At 43.4% G+C, this 18,616-nt stretch overlaps 3 protein-coding genes across 3 annotated transcripts; 1 reads left to right on the top strand and 2 right to left on the bottom strand.

Moving 5' to 3' along the window:
• Positions 1 to 2,682: 2,682 nt before the first annotated feature.
• LOC128268690 (SREBP regulating gene protein) lies at positions 2,683 to 3,775 on the bottom strand. Its single transcript, XM_053005880.1, has 3 exons — positions 3,528 to 3,775; positions 3,114 to 3,440; positions 2,683 to 3,054 (listed from the first exon to the last, which is right to left on the bottom strand). The coding sequence occupies exons 1-3, from the start codon at positions 3,627 to 3,629 to the stop codon at positions 2,818 to 2,820; spliced, it is 666 nt and encodes a 221-aa protein (XP_052861840.1). The 5' UTR covers positions 3,630 to 3,775; the 3' UTR covers positions 2,683 to 2,817.
• A 1,973-nt stretch (positions 3,776 to 5,748) lies between these two features.
• On the bottom strand, positions 5,749 to 8,345 carry LOC128274042 (uncharacterized). Its single transcript, XM_053012163.1, has 3 exons — positions 8,265 to 8,345; positions 7,438 to 7,806; positions 5,749 to 7,368 (listed from the first exon to the last, which is right to left on the bottom strand). Exons 1-3 carry the CDS (start codon positions 8,343 to 8,345, stop codon positions 5,749 to 5,751), a joined length of 2,070 nt encoding a protein of 689 aa, XP_052868123.1.
• A 2,084-nt stretch (positions 8,346 to 10,429) lies between these two features.
• Positions 10,430 to 13,831, top strand: LOC128277914 (protein GPR107). Its single transcript, XM_053016521.1, has 8 exons — positions 10,430 to 10,541; positions 10,633 to 10,743; positions 10,805 to 10,950; positions 11,020 to 11,320; positions 11,398 to 11,786; positions 11,877 to 12,267; positions 12,366 to 12,541; positions 12,603 to 13,831. The coding sequence occupies exons 1-8, from the start codon at positions 10,440 to 10,442 to the stop codon at positions 12,757 to 12,759; spliced, it is 1,773 nt and encodes a 590-aa protein (XP_052872481.1). The 5' UTR covers positions 10,430 to 10,439; the 3' UTR covers positions 12,760 to 13,831.
• Positions 13,832 to 18,616: the final 4,785 nt, after the last annotated feature.

Genomic DNA, 18,616 nt, shown 5'->3' with positions numbered 1-18,616 from the left:
CTCTACTGTCCATTCTCGATCAGTTCTCCTAAAGACTCTAAATTCCTTTGCAACATCCTTCGATAGATGGAACCTGGCTTATTCGCTCCCGAACTACTCTTTCTAGCTCTGAAAAATACTGTTTGTTGTTGATAGTTTTCGATCGCTATTAACATCGGGCAGAGATCATGCGTTGATATGTCCGCGCCAGTTGTCCAACTGTCTGTTAAATTTGATATGACCGCGGATGCTTTCGCGCTGATGTGTATAACTTGCCTTAACTTATGAACCCTTCTAAAACTTGCGCTGGATATAAATGCTTTGCATTAACTCCCAACACCGGTGTTTTACACTTTTGAAATTCGTTCTGTTTTCAAAAAACCTGAACGTGCGATTCACTCTCTGATATGACGATCTCTTGAAACATTTGACCACCTCATCTAGTGTGTGATTTCCGCACGATAGGTCGGTTTAGCTTCGGTATTCAAACTTTACTATTCTACTTCCTATCTGGTAGAAATATTCTATCCGTTTTCACGTTGGGCACCTCACTTGATTCGCATGGCTCAAATGGTTCACAGTCTTTTGGGATTTTCCTGTAGGTTGAGTGGATTACTTTTTCATAAAACATCGGCCTTCTATCCATTTCGTTTCTCCATGTAACACCCTCACTCTTATCCTATCACTCCCTCAGTCGCTATTGTTATACTTTTTCGATTTCGGCTGCAGTGAGACACCAACAGTTAGTAAAAGATATCAAACAGTAATCAAACAGAAATGTAGCGACCTGCTGGCACACTGACTGAATTCCTGCGCTCGTGTACCATAGTTCTGTAACTACGGGATTCTACATAGCCCGCCTCTTGTCTGCTTGTTTTCTTAGTGTCACCATCTGTTGGCTCCTAAATACGATATTGCACGGTGGTGCTGAATAAAGTGAAAAAGGAAGAACACATCGGTAGGCTTGTGATCTGCTTCGTTAGGAACCTATGCAAATATTATATTTCATTCGCTAGCGTGTTACATCAAACCAAAAACACGTTTACTACCTTTACGGGGGATAAGACCTTTACTTCCATTTTGGCGCCTGGACTGGTCAATGACAGTCATCCACGAAAAATGTGATCCCACACCGCATGCGGCAACTTTAACATAAGATTGGCTAGTGGATGTGGCCGAACCACTGAGGTCAGTACTAAGTAGTGCTTCCGTTGAGTGGTGTTAACTCAAAAAACACTGTCTACCAGGAGATCACGAGATGCACTGCGACTAACAAACAATTTGGCGCTCTTCCGAGCAGGTGGTTGATGGGCGATGGTTCAGCACCACGTCGGTTACAAATTCCTCGTGTGGCCATGAAGTTCAGGACACAGCTGATGTTGTGCAGTATTGTTCGCAAGAGCACGCAAGAATCTTTCCGGAAGTCACTTTTACACACCACTAATTACCGCTGGGTGAAGCAAGGACGGTACGATCATTCTCCTTCCCGGCGGATTATTTTGTCGAGTTTGGTAAACCACCACCAATAAGCCATCGGATCAATGGTTACCAATGGTTAGTGTGGTTCATGATTGTGCGTATGCGGAGGGTGTAGTTGTTAATAGCAGGTCACCCCGAAGACTGAATACCGACCGCGGCCGGAATAGCGATGGAGCATTTCGTTTGTACACACCTCGACCGTTTCACATCTTCCAGCACCTACCACCACAGGGGCGAGGGCTTCGCAGTGGTAGCCAAAGCAATGCTCCACTGTACTTTCTATCTATAGCACTTGTATCGAACGTTCCGAGCTCCTTCGTCCTGACACTATACGCACATGCGCCGTAGAACGCCGCTTTTTTCTCTGCGCCGTTTTTTTCTTCAAATTCCACAACAAATGCCGCTGTTGTTTGTTTTTTCCAAAAGATAGTGCTGTAAGCTCAAGACAATTTTAGCAAAATGGCAACCTCTTTCAATGCGTAGTGCATGCCGGATGGATGATCCTTATGTGTGTTAAGGGTACTACATGACAGGTTCGTCATTTCTATATACCTTGGTGAGGTTATATAAATAAGGTAAATTTATTCATTTATTTTGCAGTGTCTTCAGGAAGAAATCACAGCGTGCACAGCGATAATTATTTTCCAAATTTTATCAGCTTAAAACAATTGTATTACTCCACCGGGTGCCTTTCTAAACTGTATATTTACTCTGGTACAGGATCTAGCTATAAGGATCCATTAGTGACAGTCGTCATGCAGTTGTGTTCGTGATGTCGACGGCAACAAGTATAGGAAGAAAACCACCAGAAGAAGCGACATGACTGCACACCATTTTAGGCACCCAGTTTTTTTGCGCTGTAAAAAGAAAGAGAGCGAACGATATCCTTTATGTAGTCCTAAATATCATCATACCATGTTATCGTTGCATCTGCAACCGGAGCAACAAACGACGACCAACTATGAAGATGCAACAGGTAGCTGTAAAATTGAATAAAATCAAGGCGGGTTATGCGAACTTTGCTGTTTACTCATAAATCCCCAATGAACAATACCAACCCAATTATTCTTACCCAACGACAATTGAACCGGAATAAACTTAGAGAGATAAATCATATCAAAAGGGATAAATTGTCATCCGTTGACAGCCAAGCCAAACTCGTACGACGCACGCAAGGGTAAGTTAGTACAATATGCTTTAATTGTATTAAATTACTTAACTCGTACGTTTTAAGCTTTCGTGTTAGCTTCTAGAACCTGTTTTCTTGGGTTTGCTGCAGTTTCGTAATTTCCTTTTGTTTGGTTTGTGGTTTTTCGTTTACTCCCTTCCCACAAAGATCCCACTCAGCGTACATGTGTCCTAGACGTCGTCTGCGGACACCTTGTTGATGTTTTTCTCGCTGGAAGGCAGCCATGCTTCGTTCATCTCACCATAGCAGTGTTTCTGCTCCGGATTACGGTATTTATTTTCATTTTGAACCGATTGCGAGTTGGTACGGCACTTCGTAAGACACAGTTCAAATTGGTCAACAACAGTCGCATAAAGGGCCACCTGGCGACCAATGGCTTTGGCTAGCACTGCTTCCAAAATGGGACGCTGAAATAAACGGTAAAAAAACTTAGACAGGAATTGAATGGAATTGCAGTGAAAACAACCTTGTTAGGATGCAGGCAACACGACACGCAATATTCGTACACAGCACAGCAGTGATTGGGCAAGCAAGATTTGCATGAAAACAACCGCTTTTGTTCGCCAACGTTGCAGCAGCCGTTCTGCAAAAGATCTGCGCGGGGACAAACGAACCCCCGGTCGTCGACGAGGAGCGATTTGCCTTGCACAGAGTTACGGCAGCTTACTTGCGATTGCTCTTCAGTCTCGTTTCCCATTAGCGGCTGTACTGGTTGAATCTTTGTCCACACGATCGCTTTGTGGCGCAACAGCTGTGTTTGAAGGAAGTCCGCATTGAGACTGAGATTATTGTTCTACAATAGAGACACAAGCACTTAGTCACAGACATGTTGACAGTCCGTACATTAAAACACGCCCCAAATAAGCATATCAACCATTACCTTCCGTATCAAATGAATCATGCAATAGGATAGCGAAAGTAGAAAAATAATCGCCAGCACCAAACGTCGTCGGATGAACTTTGCGATTACAGCATAACACATCTTACTTCATATTACGTTCAATGGGGAGTACAGCTTTATTCCATTAGTTGTTGCCTTCAATAGTCTTTGCCGCACGTTTGCCGGATAAATCCAACCTCTCTCAAAAAGCGCTACAATTCTCGAACAATGTACCGCTACCAAACACAACAAGCCCAAAAAGGTAAACAAATGCAAAGAGGAACAGACTGTACTCGTTAAAGTAAAAGACGTACTGTCAAAGCCACTGACAGTGACATCGCAATATACCTTAATCGCGTTTTAACAGAATTAAATGTTTCAATCTAAATGCCTGTAGCTGTATTATGGCTCGTCCGTCCGTGTTCAGAATCCACCAGTGACTGTTTCGCGTCCCTTGTTCATCTATGATAGCTTTATACACTATGTTCTATTGTTTTGTCGCATTTCTACGCACACAAACACAACACAAATTGTTTGCTATGTGCTTCAATACAACTAAATTTTAACTTTATTGTCCACGGTTTTCCACTCATTCCTCGGTTGCTCACGGAACGTATTTTTACCAGATTAAGCAGTTTTTCTGAATAGAACGTCTTGTTCGAGTAGTGCTACTACTTTCTCCGAGCATAACATTTTAAGTGAATGATACAAAAGGAAACACCTAGCGCCCGGTTGGTTCGCAGATCATCCCTGTACGATCCATCCGATAAGTGGCGCAAAGAAATAATTCAAAAATATTCGTTTGTTGGCTGGTTGCCTAGTTCCGATTGAGTACATCATGCAAACGGATACAGAATTTGGTGGAAGAGATATATTCATTGTCTAGACAGATCGTTTTATTAACTTTCATTAATATCGACAAAGTGTTTTTGCACCTTTTTTGCAGGTACTATCTGGGTGGCTTAGAGGGATCTACCAAAAACTGGGAGGAGCGGTAAGAACCTGTTACAAGTTATGGCGCAGAGGAAGTAAACAGGATTCGTACTCTATCCGCGTTCTTCAAGAACCGCTAACGTGTGTAGTACTAACCGCTAACGAGTTAAATTACGCGGAAAAGCTGTTGATCAACTCATATTCTTCAGTTTTGCAGCCACGAACTGGTAGATCAAGAAGGCCGGCATGCAGAAAATGACAAAAAATTAGTCGTTCAAACAACATGAGTTCTTTCTCGTTATTAATTAGTATACTCCTAGGTTTCTGTATTACATTTACGTCGAAAATCGTTTTGTATTCCAGAAACCCTAAACGGGTGTGAGATTTTTTTATGAGGGCCATGCATGCAATAAGTGCATCGATCATCTACCGACAACCTCCCTCGTCTCTAACGTAAGAATCCGTTTGATTTTAATTACGTTGTGTATGTTCCAGAACAACAGGGAAGTACACTTTGAAGCGCACCACATTCTGTAACGTTGGCATTTTTTAGATGAATTGCTTCGTTTTATTAGTAGTTACAGTATAATTAATGTTTTTTCTTCTCAAAGTAGTTGGTGAGTTGATTTGGTTCTTTAACGATTAGGAAACATTGGTCAATAGTAAGCGAGTGTGGACAAACGTGACGAACAATCAAACTCCTGGTTGATATTTGAGAAAGAATAGAAATTGAATAGAATAGAAATTCCGATAGAAACCAAAGCATTCATATGTCTTTAATAATTGAGGTAAGCCTATGCTAAATACTACTTTATGTTTGTCAAGAAGAAAACAAACCAGCTCTTGCTTGTCTGACGGCGTATGAAGTGGTATGAATAGATAACACACCAGTGCTCTGTTTTTACTTCAAGGGGCGTGTGGAACTCGAAGGCAACATGGGCTGTAAGTTGAATTCGCTGTAAAACATACTACAGGTATGCTAGAGTATGCAAAACATACTAGATACCAACTAGAGGTTATCTAATATTCTACTTCATTGTAAAGCTCCCTTTATAGTTTCTTACGGTTAACAGGGGTAAAGCGATCGAACAAGGATATACACAAAACTTCTACTTGCTGTTTTTTCTCCATTCTACTTGTTGTTTTGTCCCCATTTGTGTTGTCCCTCACTGTGCCGCACTTTCTTAGTCAGAGCTTAGTAATGTTTATCTTGCTAAACCTAAACGCAATAAAATGTTACTTGCTATAAAAGAGTCTGACCAGCATTTGGTGTGCCGTGATCTTACATCTAAACATTGTGCTCACCATCCTCATCCTGTTCGTTTAGCAGGAGCGGTTTATTGTCACCGAGTGACCCGCCGACCATACTGCCCGGTCCGGTTGTCCCAGGTGTTGCTGGAGCCGATTTCGACAACCAGCTGTAGCGAGTACGCCCTCGGTGCAAGAAGTTGCTGGCCACGGTCGACATGGATATAGGGCTGCGCAGCGAATACCTAGTAGCCAATGACGCGTTCGCTGTCGCCGCCACCGGCATATACATGGCTCTGCTGTTACCCGCGGATGCCGTAGGTGTGCAGTGCACCAAGGGCTTAGAGAACAGTTTACCTCGCCTGCCGATGAGCGAAGAAGGCCGTCTGAGGGTTGGCTTAAGCGGGGGGCTAATGCACGTCACGCCACCGTTGTCTACCGATGGTGCTATTGCCCCGTGTACGTCTCCAGCGTTATGTTGACCCTGACCGTGTTCTTCCCGGTCGTCGTGCAACTGTCGTATCTGCTCCAGCAACTCACGTACCTCCGCCGTAGGGCTTGTTGCTCGTGGCGGCGAATGTGGGGAGTCAATGTTAAGCAAACTAGAAACATTCGAACCCGTGCTGGAATCGATGCATGAATTTCTTGCACGGACGTCAATCTTCTCTCTGCTATCGACGTTCATAAAAGAGTCAGCGCTGTTTCCGGAAAAACTGTACAAAGTTTTCTGTTGTAACGGGTGCTTCTGCTTGCGCTGCTGTACGATGGTATGCTTATACGCCATGCCGTTGCAACAAGTTTCCAAGCTTTTGCGCAGTGCAACACAATTTTTCTGCACTTGGCCCAGCATGTCCTCTGAAACACTGCCGGACATGTCTCCCGTAGAGCTGCAGAGCTTGCATACCATGCTGTTTCGTTGTATCAGATTGCTTTTCATGTTGTTTTGAGCATAACTTTCGGTGGCATTGTCGAGACAGCTGCCATAACGCGCAGTGGACACACCACGTGCGTCGTTCGTTCCTGAAGAGTCCGCATGCGATGCAGGACACGACGAAATCGGTTTTATCTGCTTCACACGAGTGCAAGACCAAGCGATCGTGTTGGGAGCGTCTAGCGAAACGCCAATCCCGCTGGGTGCATTCGTCTCCATGCTGTTCAAGAGGTCTATGGAAGCGTAGCGGCAATGGGCGGCTCTATGTATGTTAGGCTCCATGTGTGACACGTTGTTGCAGCTCGAGCTACTGTTGACTTGGACTGTACCTGTACGATCCCCGGATAACGTACGTTGCTTCTCGAACATCGTTTCACCAAAACGCTGGCAATTTGTTCGAACGAGTGGCAGGTGGCTGCTGCCGGAACTTTCGTGTGCCGCGTAGACCTGCTGTGATGCGGAACGTGGCATCGGGCCGTTGCGTATAGAGATCGACTGATCGGGACTGGCTGCCCGCGAGTACGGTGGAGGCACTAGCGTGTTGGCTTCGTTGGCTGTGCAGATAAAACTAGAACTCAGTGAATCCACAGTACTAGTACCTGAAATGGACTCCACCGGTTGCACAATGTAGTTTCGAAAATATTGAACCATTAAATAGTTCGCTCCGTTGCCTTTTCCAGTGTCGGCGTAGCTAAACACAAGCGGATATAGGTCTGGTTTAGATGCTACCTGTATGTAGAATTGAGAATAGTGTGTTAGTTATTGTTTTTATTGTTGTGCTCTATTAGCTTCTAGTACCTCTGTGTATGGAGGGGGAGCGTGAATGTGCAAAGAATTGCAACGGCTGTATTGTGGTGGCGCGTAACAGGAACCAGCCGAATCGCCTTCGGATTGAGAATGACGACCAGAAGTGCCCCATCCGCATAGTTGCCTTCGCCTCTTCCACAGCGAACAGGCACAGAGCAGCGCCAGAGCAATGGCTAGTATGAAGCACCAAAAGTACCAGTGGTTCAAGAAAAATATGTTAAGGATGTTGTCCGCAGTTGCAACAGGGACTCTTGGTGCTCCTGGTGGCACATACAAATAACAGCACCCCTGTGTACAACACTCCTTGGGCGGAAGACATGTCTGACCTCCTTCGCAGACCGTTAAAGATGACCCTGCCACCTGTAAATGAAGTACTCATATATTTTGAGGCTTCTTAGCGACAACCAAGATGATAATAATTGTAATAATAATGATGATTATCATACAAATATTAATAGTAATAACAGCAAAAAATAAAGCTTAAATAGTTTTCGCAAATATGTTTCGCAAGTTTCTCGTACATGGAAATGAAAATCATCACAGCGTTCCGTCTAGCCACTTTTTAAAGGTTCCTGACATCTCTGAAAGTCTCCACACAAGGTGTACTATGTTTGAACAAGCATGAAAGTGCAATTCTTGTTCACGAGCCTATGTATACTGCTAATATTGTCTTTCCCTAAGCGTACTATAAATCACGATTGGCTCTCTCGTGTTTTGTATTTCTTCGAAAAGCACTGGACTACAAATACCATGCAATACTACCTTATAAAACAAACAATAGCAAATATAGCAAGCCTTTTCATGAAAGTGCATCGTACAGGATTTATGAATACGTTGGCTCCATATACCAGCAACAGGAACATCACGCCATCGTAGATGAAACCATTCGTTGCCTTCATCCTTGCAGATCAATATTTAATTTACGAAACTACTCGTTTACGATTGGTTATCTAGTTTGTAGTTCGTGTTGTTTCTCTCCGTTGCATTAGTATACATCCTTTATGACGATTCCTTCAAGTGTCACAACAAGGGTTCTCCGGAATCACGATATTTTGGTTTTTTGCACTTTATTCAGTAAGCACACACTGTTTGTGGGTTATTCTAAGGAGAAGCACTATGTAGTAGCTGCATGACTGGAATGAACAGGGCTTGGGATTTGTGGTTCGAAAGGATAATTTCTAATCACTGAGTGTTCGTACCTATACAACACTGTTCGCACATCCTTTTCTGTCAATTGTCTTTCGTTTTTTCCTGCAATCTGAAAAATTCCTCCCGCTGCGCATGCGACGTGGATTTCGTATAACTTTTTGAATAAATGATGATAGAATGAATGTGCCAGGACACTCGAAGGAACGCAGACGTATGATACAAAATGTGAACGCTCGCTAGATGCGGGGTACAGCTGGTGCATAATGTAAGTTTAATTAAAAGTATATCTTAGTAAGTTTAAGTAATCTGTTAGTGGATTTTTTTCGTAGATTAGCGCAACAAGAAGCGGTAGATATTTTTTTGTTTTATCACCGATTACCTTGGTTCATCAACAAATAGATATTCGTTATTCGTTACAATGTCTACAATGTGCCTCGAATGTCGACGGTCCAAAATCCCTTTCTAGTTCCCAAAAAGCTTGACTGAAAACATGTGTAAAGGCCATGATCAGTATCCGGTTGAGCAAATACTAAGAAAGGCAAGAATGGATGCGTTAACTGAAGCTACATAATAACGCCAGTTTTCAAGGGCAGATAGCAAGGGTGATAGTAAACAACTAACTCTACTCAATATTAACAAAATGATGCTACGCAAAATGATCGTTTGAGGTTGTTCTGGAGTTTTTTTTCATAAACATAAACTCAAACTGGCGGGCCAGACGAACCGTAAATCCGAGCGTAAAAATGTCAAATCGATCCCGCGTATGTCAAATCGTATAAGATCGGATTCGAATTCACAGAATCATAAACGATTTGACCGTAAAGATTAATGTCAAATCTTTATATTCCGCTTCATGTGACCCTTGAGAAAGGATTTGTAACGACGTAAGAAGGCACGACTGAGCATCGGTCGGTCTTTCTAATGCAAGGGTCTGACAGTGCAGGCGAGCAACTGTCTTTAACCAACATGACGTATAAACGTAATAACGTAAGCACAGTGGGTACAGAAGAAGGTGTTGCTGCTATAAAGCTCATAAAAAATAAATGCCTCGTTAAAAACCAATTAAAAACAAAAGTAACCGACTTCGCCATCATAAACAAAACTTCGTGGCGGGTGCTGTCAATATTTCACTTGATAAGAAAAACGCTCCGCAAAACGATAAAGCGTGTTCAATATTTTTTCCCTTATTGCTTTTTAATGAGGCTTGCGTAACCGCGATTTGTATCCACTCGTCTGCTACTTATACTCTCTCTGGAAATACGTACTAACATTGATGGTTTTCTAATTCTCTCTTTATATACGAATACACCGGATGTGTGATACGTCTGTTAATGCTGCAAAACAAAATTTAACATACAACAACAAACTGTCTAAGTAATATTTGAAGATAAAGCGAAATCTCTGTGCTGTGTTTTCGTTGACATTTATATTTAATTTCGGTTATCAAGCGATAGACTGAACTCGCCTTACTTAGTCAATATGCTCTATTGATTCCGTGTAAAGTGTTTGTGCTGTGGCAGCAACCAGACACGCAACGAATAGCAGCAATCGGTATTGGCAATGATAGTGTTTGACAACTCTGAAGGCGAGAAGATTGTAAAATAGTTGGTCATTGCTTTCGCTGCAGGTCTAAGGGTATTTTTAATTGAAAAGTGCTTGCAAAGCGCGGTGTGCATTTATATACTTGCTCGAATTGGGCTTTGCAGTTTCGCCCCGAACCGGAGAAGGTGAGCGAGAACACATGAAGCCAACACGAAACCTGATTTTCTAGTGACTTTCTTGTATCGCTTTATGTATCGTATCTCCGGTTCATGATTGACTTCAACAGCATTGCGATATCTACAATGTGCTGGGCTTCCGCTAGGAAGCTGTCAGCTTTATCGGTGTTTACCATCGTCCTGTTTGTTACAGCGGTTCACGCCAGGCGTCATCATTTGGAAGTGCGGGTAAGTAATGCTTCCGAAAAGTCCACCCAAGACGGGTGGACGGTTTGGGTAGCGGCTGTGATGATTGTTTTGGTATTCGTCTCTTTCGCAGGATGACTTCAGGCGCTACATTCTACTTAGCACGTTCGGCTTCTATGCCGGCGGTGTGCTGGATGTTCAAGTATCTCAGTTTCGAGTGGATCATGGAACAGAAAGCAATTTGGTAAGTAACTTTCCCAAACACCGTCGAGTGTGTATGATTCTGTTTTACTTGTATGCTTCAGTTTGGGCTGTCGCTGGACAAAACGATGTCCGACTCGATGAACCCGTATCTTGATTCGCATCAGGATAAGTGCATCCTTACCGAACCGGTAACTGCACAGAGCAATGGACCGATCGTGTTCTTCAAGATGGATTTAAACCAAAATGTGTAAGTAGTACTCACTTACATTTTTCTACGCATGATTGCTGTATTGTTTCCAGATTCTCCATTCGTTAGGGTTAATGTAAGCTGTTCGAAAGATTGGCATAACATACACTTGTACAAGGATCGTAGTAGAGTGCCTGCGCTACGTTCGAAACGTGAATCGTTCGCGAAGATGAGTGACTCGAAGCTAGTTTACATGCAGCGTCGACGACGCCGTGGGATTCTCGAGGACTCTATCGCTGCCGATGGTAGTAGCGTTGATGCACCGGTCGGAAGGGAAACAGACGGTGAAAGTGCAGCAATAATTTGCAGCAAGCTGACATTGCCACTGGAGGTTAAACACGTCGATGTATTTAAGTATTACAGCTTCAATGTGCGTACATAGACAGACGGGTGGCACTGTTGATGGTCGTATTTATTGTTAAGTTTACTTTGTTTCGTGTTTTGCAGTTTGCTATTTACGTGGCTACCAAGCAAGAGGAGGGACTGTACAACCTATACTTTCACAGCTGCCCGAACTACGCTCCCAGCACATTATATGAGCTTAATTTTGATGTAGACATAGAGGAGAAGAACAGCGGAAATTATCTTTCGGCTGGAGAAATGCCGCTACCGGCGCTCTACTTTATGATGTCGGTACTGTTCTTTCTTTCGGGCCTGTTTTGGGTGTTCATCTTGCGAAAGAGCAAGCATCCACTGTTCAAGATCCATTACTTGATGGGCGTGTTGGTGTTTTTAAAATCACTGTCGCTTATGTTCCACGCTATCAATTATCACTTCATCGAGGTGCAAGGCCAACATGTGGAAGCGTGGGCTATTCTATACTACATCACACACCTGTATGTATATTCCTGAATATTGTTATGCTCGTATTGATCAATTACTGAACCTAATTCTCTCTTTTCATGTTATGTTCCATATGGTTTTAGACTGAAGGGTGCGGTGTTAATAATCACGATTGTTCTCATTGGCACCGGATGGACGTTCATTAAACACATTTTGGCCGACAAGGACAAAAAGCTGTTTATGATTGTTATACCACTGCAGGTGCTCGCGAACGTTTCTGAAATAATAATCGCAGAAAGCGATGAAGGTGACAAGGAATACAACACCTGGACAGATATCTTAATGTTGGTAGATCTGTTGTGCTGTGGAGCGATTCTGTTTCCGGTCGTGTGGTCTATTCGCCACCTGCAGGAAGCCGCAGGTACCGATGGTAAGGCGGCCATCAATCTGCGCAAACTCAAACTGTTCCGCCAATTCTACATCATGATTGTTTGCTACATTTATTTCACACGCATCATTATTATCTTACTGAAGGTTTGTTTTGAGTTGTAGTTTCGACTGCTATTTACACACATACAGTGTATCAATTCACTCAACCGCTATCGTATGTTTTACTTTTGATCTTTTGACAGATTACGGTGGCTTTTCAATACGCTTGGCTGGATGAGATGTTCAAACAGATGGCAACATACGTGTTCTTTGTTCTGACCGGCTACAAGTTCCGACCGGTATCTCAACATCCTTATTTCTCTGTTCAAGACGAAGAACTCGATGACGACGACGGCGATGATGACGAAGAGGTAGAAATGTAAGTCCTCATCTTTTCTATTCTGCGATACGTTTCTTACGCTTTTGAAATCATGTTGCAGCCTCACTCAATCCAGTTTAGGCGAGAGCATTGGGAAGGTGACGAATCGTGCACAACCATTGTCGGCTGCGATGACTGTTGCAACGTTTGTTGAATCACATGATGAAGAGCGTGAAAATTTAATTAGTAAAAGAGAATCATCCCATGAGTACGATTAAACGGGTACGCCGATTAGTTGCAGGTACGAACGTTCTAGATATGAAAGAGCTCCAAGAGCGGTCGCACATTTGCTATCGATCTGTTGTTCTTAGGCAATCATTATTTTCTTTGTTTCTGCATATGCTGCGTTAGTCAATTGTCGTGCAGCATAGACGCAAATGCATACTGTTCAAATGCCAAACGGACGCGTAGAAAATGGATAAGGAAGTGCATAGGTGGTGCAAAGTCATCAGGAAAATTGCTTTATAATGAAACCATACTGTTTTTGGCAAACTTATATACTATCATAGTCATACATTCATTGGAATATGTGAACAAAGGTTAAGATGTTTTTGCTTCTACTCTTACTTGTTCTTTTACTTTTATAAAACTAATACAAACAATTTACAAAGTTTTAATCGTAACCGCCGGCACACTTTTCTACCTTTTCGCTGCGCTTTGTGTTCAACGTTCAGAATTCCAGGAAGTCGGTACGGCAAACAGGACCTCTTTCTTGACAAGCAAGTCCTTTGTAGAAATATTTGAGGTGTATGTCTTTGTGATAATACCAGTCAAACAGCCGGTTCTGTCAGACACCTTAGCATCATTTATAGTTATTTAAACTAAGGATCAGTTTTTAATTATCCCGTTTCCTCGGACACCATACAGAAAGCGACGAAACTAATGCAAGTACTTTCAGTGCGGACTTTTTTATCCAACAACAAATAAGTTTTCAATGAGTAACCTTAAGAAAAAAAAGGAACGAGGAAGCAGCAGTAAAATAAAAAAAACGGATTTAGCATTTTTCCATTGTATGTGTAGTGCCGCTAAATGCCACGGTCATTGGTTCACTATGCTTCACGTAGGTTTCAAAAGAGTTGACGACTACTGCAATTAGAGAGAGATTTGTGCAGGATGGGAAACTGTTAAACTGAAAGCAACCGGTCATGAGTCGTTCCGATATTGCGTGCAGTCTATACGAATGAAACTGCGTAGATGTGAAAATAAAAACTGTGAAAGAAAGAACTTATAACACCATCGCCACAACCACTGTCTAGCGCCACTGTGTCTAACTTGAGCGCAAGCAAATAAGCGAGATATTATAAATAAAAGTAATTGATACATCTAAAAACGTAAACGGACGATATAATCCTGCTTCCCAAAAATTCATTGCACAAATACATGTGCCTATGAGTGAGTTTGGGTTTTATTTTGAATATCCAAATGTACTTGTGGTTGAAAACTACTATTTATGCAAAATGTAACTTTTTTTATTTGGTAGTCTTAAAAGAAATCCATTCTTTTCACGGTAGATGCCTTTAGTGATCGATATCTTGTAAAGTATCGATCGTACAGTTTCAAGTTTAGGCTCGTTTTAAAGCTGATACTTTACACTTTAAAAAATTCTTTCACTTTTTACTGTTTATTTCATTCGTTACAGTTACAGGGTTGAGTTACAGGGTGTTAACAATGGAAGTCGCCATATAGAAAATTCGGTACATTTTACAGTTTTTCTTTAAAAAAGGCGAAAATTCAAGCTAGGCCGCTGAAATTTTGCATGATGTTTATGGACCCGATACTTTAACAACTGGCCAAGTGAAATTTTTGTTGGTCGACCCGTTTCAGCTATTTTTTATGTTAAAGCCTAGGCTGACACGTCATCGAAAATGTCGATAAAATCACAGAAATAATCAAAGTTGATCGGCATGTTAGTAGTCAGAGCATCGACCAGGAGGTAAAGATTAACTATCGAATAGCTTAAAGCCATTTACGCAAAGCGGATTCACAAAAAATCTCGATGTTGGGCGCGACCCTATTTACACCATAAAACATGATGGATCGAATGGCCATCGGCGAAGTTTTTGCCAAACGGAACGAAATCGAATCATTTCTTAAACGTATGGGTACTGGGGATGAGAAATGTGTCAATTACGACAATATTGTGTGAAATCGGTCGTGGTCTAAGCGTGGTGAAGCAGCTTAACCGGTGGCCAAACCAGGACTCACGGCCACGAAGGTTCTACTGGGTGGGACTTGAAAGGAACCGTTTACTATAAATTGTTTCCGTTTGGCTTAACATTAAATTCAGATCTCTACTGTCAAGAACTGCACCGTTCGAAGCTAGCGATTGGCCAAAAATCGCCAGAATCGGCCAACAGAAAAGGTGTTTTGTTCCATCAGGACAACGAAATGTTACGCACGTCTTTAGTGACTCGCCAGAAAGACCGGGAGCTTGGTTGGGAAACTTCAATTCATCCACCGTATAGTCCGGACCTTGCACCAAGCGATTGACACTTTTTTCGCGCATTACAAAATATCCTGAAGGCTGAAAAACAGAAATCTAGAAAGGATTGTGAAAAAAAATTGCTAGAGTTTTTGCCAATAACGACCAAGACCAAGACAATTGAGGCATTATGAACCTACATTTGAAAAAACAACAAATTTTACAACAAAATGGTGCATATTTGGCGCAAGTCGGATCATCCAAACATCTTAAATACAGTTTTGAAGCTCACGCAAAAATAATGGATTTCTTTTTCCCCAACCCAATATAAATCAAAATATCTTTACTCTTCTAAGATCATTTCATCCCCTTCAAAGTAGATCCCCGACTCACCCAACAATCTTTAATTCGTTGCTCCACGCACCCCAGTATAGTTCACCAACCATCTTTTGAATGTTATGCAAGTAAAATTAGTTTTTATATTTTATTTCCCTTGGTTTGATTATTGCCCTTGCTGGCATTGTTGGGCATTGTACATGAAACAAGCAGTTACACTATGAAGTGCACATGCTTCTAACGCCTTGGGAGGGCCGCCGTGCTGACTCCTACAACAACGCCAAACCCACATCGGGCTACCACAAATTGACGATACATTCTATGTAATTTGGTAGGCTGATAATGATGGGAGCAAGTTTACTCGTAGGAAACGTGTTGTGGGGCGGACGAATTGGGATGTTAGCGTAAGACTTTGTCATGGTTTGTCACCCTACGCTGGTCAATGATTGAATGAAAGAATTGAAGTTGGGAAGGCAGTTACAAGGCATAGGAATCATTGGAGTCTCTGAGCTATTACATTTTCTTTACTACACACCATCGCAAAACAAAAAACTGTTTGGCTTCACGGCACAAAATATGACACAAAAACCGCGGCATGAATGTGGCATCATGATATGATATTGTTTACCTATGCAACATACTCTTGATCCTCTTTTCCTTTTCTGGTGGGTAGTGAGTGCAAGCTTTTCACGTGGCTTGCGATATAGCCTAGAATGGTTCTGGGGATTTATGGCCTTCCACCGCCTCAAATGAGTAGATCTGCAAATTGTTCTAGTTGGTGGATCTCTAATGTTACTATTACTTTGATCGCTTATCTCAAGGTTTGTTTGTTAGTTGAATAAAACATACAATCTTTCAAAATACTCTGATTTATTACTGTGCACAACTGGAAGCTTATTCTCATTCTAGTTTCTAGTCTAGACGTCTTTTATGTGTATATTCATACATAAATATATAGCCATTTAAGTTCTCCTAAATACATGTTTAGTGTACCTAGTTTGGATGTTAGATTTCCTAAACAGATAGAATGACCATTCTTGCATGTCGTATATAGCTCTTATCTGTTGGTTTTTTCTCTCTCTTTCTCTTTCTCTCTATCTCTCCCTGTCTCTCTTTGTATCGTTACTCTTACATTTTTTATAGAATAATATTAGTCTTCTCATTAAATCTCAAATTAAGATTTCGAACATTTACACACATGTACACGTTCATAGATTATGTTGTTATTGATTCCAAAGTTCCAATGCTCCTTTCATTATTTCTTCACTTTTTCTTCACTCTTCACCGAGCATAGTGCAGCACGGGGAATGGGTACGAATTAGAGCAGTCGCTCAAGATCTTCGCTTTCCGCATCACTCGTACCGGATTCGGTGTCGGTAAAGTCTTCGTCTTCGCGCCGATTTCGCCGGCAACACGGTAACCGCCCGTTGTCCTCGTAGTCGCTCCAGTGCTCGAACTCTTCCTTGTGGTGCTCCAGGAGCATCAGCGATGGGAACAGGCTGTCGCAACCGCTGCACCTACAGAACGGAGCCGTTATGGTGGTATCGCACAAAAAAGAGTGTGACCCAAAAATGAAGCGAGAGAGAGAGAAAGAGAGTTAGATTGCACGAGGCGAGACTACGGGTATTTCTAGCTGTGTGCATATGGGATGATGAATCGAGTGAAGAGGTTGGTGCAAGTTAATGGATCAGCGCCACCAAGCAACACGTGCGTTGCGCTGCACAGCTTGCCGGGGAGCCGTGCAGGCTGAGAAGCAAGGAGGCTCGGGCAATACTCAAAGCTCAATCAGTGGCCGATGGCCGCTGGTTCACCCATCACCCGTAAGTCGCACGGTACCTCGGAGCATCGGCGGTTAAATCGTTGTCGCCGCCGTTGCGGGTGTTGATGCGTGACAGGAGTAATTGCCTCTTTCCGATAGCGCAACCAACCCCATCCAACCCGGCAGGAAGTTCGATTTAGAGCTGTTTCCGGATTGAGCATCTGGACCAGCTCAGAGTTTGGGCTGGCCGCGTTTGTTCGCACTCGTACCTTCCCTTGAAGGAGCCCTCACAGACGACGGTTGTTAGAACCATCGTGGAGTTGTTTCCACCAGGGAGCAGACACCCGCATTGTCACGCTGCCATACTCTTCGCCTCAGTGTCAGCTGTTGAATCACCTTTTTGAAGGACCTTTTTCGCGGACCGACAAAGAGTAGGTTTAATAAATCACCGAAGTAAAGTTGGGCTCCGCGGCACTTGGAGCGTGTCAGACAAGCTGCGCTCATCAGTCCAGGCTGAAACAGAGTTCTGTTCCGCCTCGCGGCGGCGCGGCGGAAGGAGTCCGAAGGCTGCCTGCATACCATAGCCAGCTAGGTGAAACGTGCCCGAAGTTTATGCCTCCTTTCAGTGGCGGTTGGAATACGGTGCGGTGCAATCAAGCGATGATTGAGTCTCGGTGGGCGTGACGGAGGTGACGGAGTGACTTCTTCGCTGAATGCCAGGCCAGGGCGGGCTACAGTCAGGACCATTACATTGGGTTGACTCCGGAAGCCGACACATAGTTCGTACGTAGCGAACGATGAGATGAACCGTTTAAAGTCAATTGTTTTTAAGCGTTCCCTTTGTCTCTCTCTCTCTCTGTTTCTAGGTCCTTGTCAGAGGCCGGTGAGGCAAAAAAGTTAGGCAGTGCATTAGCATGCAAAGTACCCGCCCGAGTCCTGAACGGCTCTGGCCTAGGCAACCCAGGACCCAGTGCTGCTGCGGATTGTGTCTCCGAGTTCTTTTGAAGTTGAATTTGATTACCTTGTCCGGGGGGGGTGATAAGAAGGCACCCGAGGCAAGGGGTTTTCGGAGTTCGGGCGGAGGGCATAAGTGAAAAAACGGGGGCGTCTGTTGGAAAATCTTTCGACGAAATTGCTACCGCGCAACCAACCGGTGGCCGCCTCTTGATGTGGCACTTGTTACCGGCGCCACCGTTGGGTGGTTGGTGGAATGGGCAGGCAGGAAAGGGAAGAAAACTAGCAACATTAGCACGCTCGCGGTTTATGCTAATGCCCAATGACGGTGGGACCAACGACCACGGGGGGACCAGACAGCAAGGTTATCCCACAATTCTCGACGCTGCTCGACGGCCGGTGGGTGGGAAGAAAGGTGTAAAACCTGTGCCTTTCCGACGTTCCTTCGGAAGGTAGGGGCACGAGAAAATTAAAATGCTGAAGCCATCGCGTCGTTACGGCACGGACCGGGGGTTTCCGCCGGGGGGGCTCTTCAATTTTCTAATTGCCATCAGTTTGGCAACCGGGTTTGTTGTCCGCTCGCTAAGCTTCTTCCTTTCCTCTC

Source organism: Anopheles cruzii, chromosome X (assembly GCF_943734635.1).
Source record: "Anopheles cruzii chromosome X, idAnoCruzAS_RS32_06, whole genome shotgun sequence".
NCBI lineage: Eukaryota > Metazoa > Arthropoda > Insecta > Diptera > Culicidae > Anopheles > Anopheles cruzii.
The sequence above is the reverse complement of the archived record's forward strand: the minus strand, read 5'-3'. Positions and strand labels throughout refer to the sequence as shown.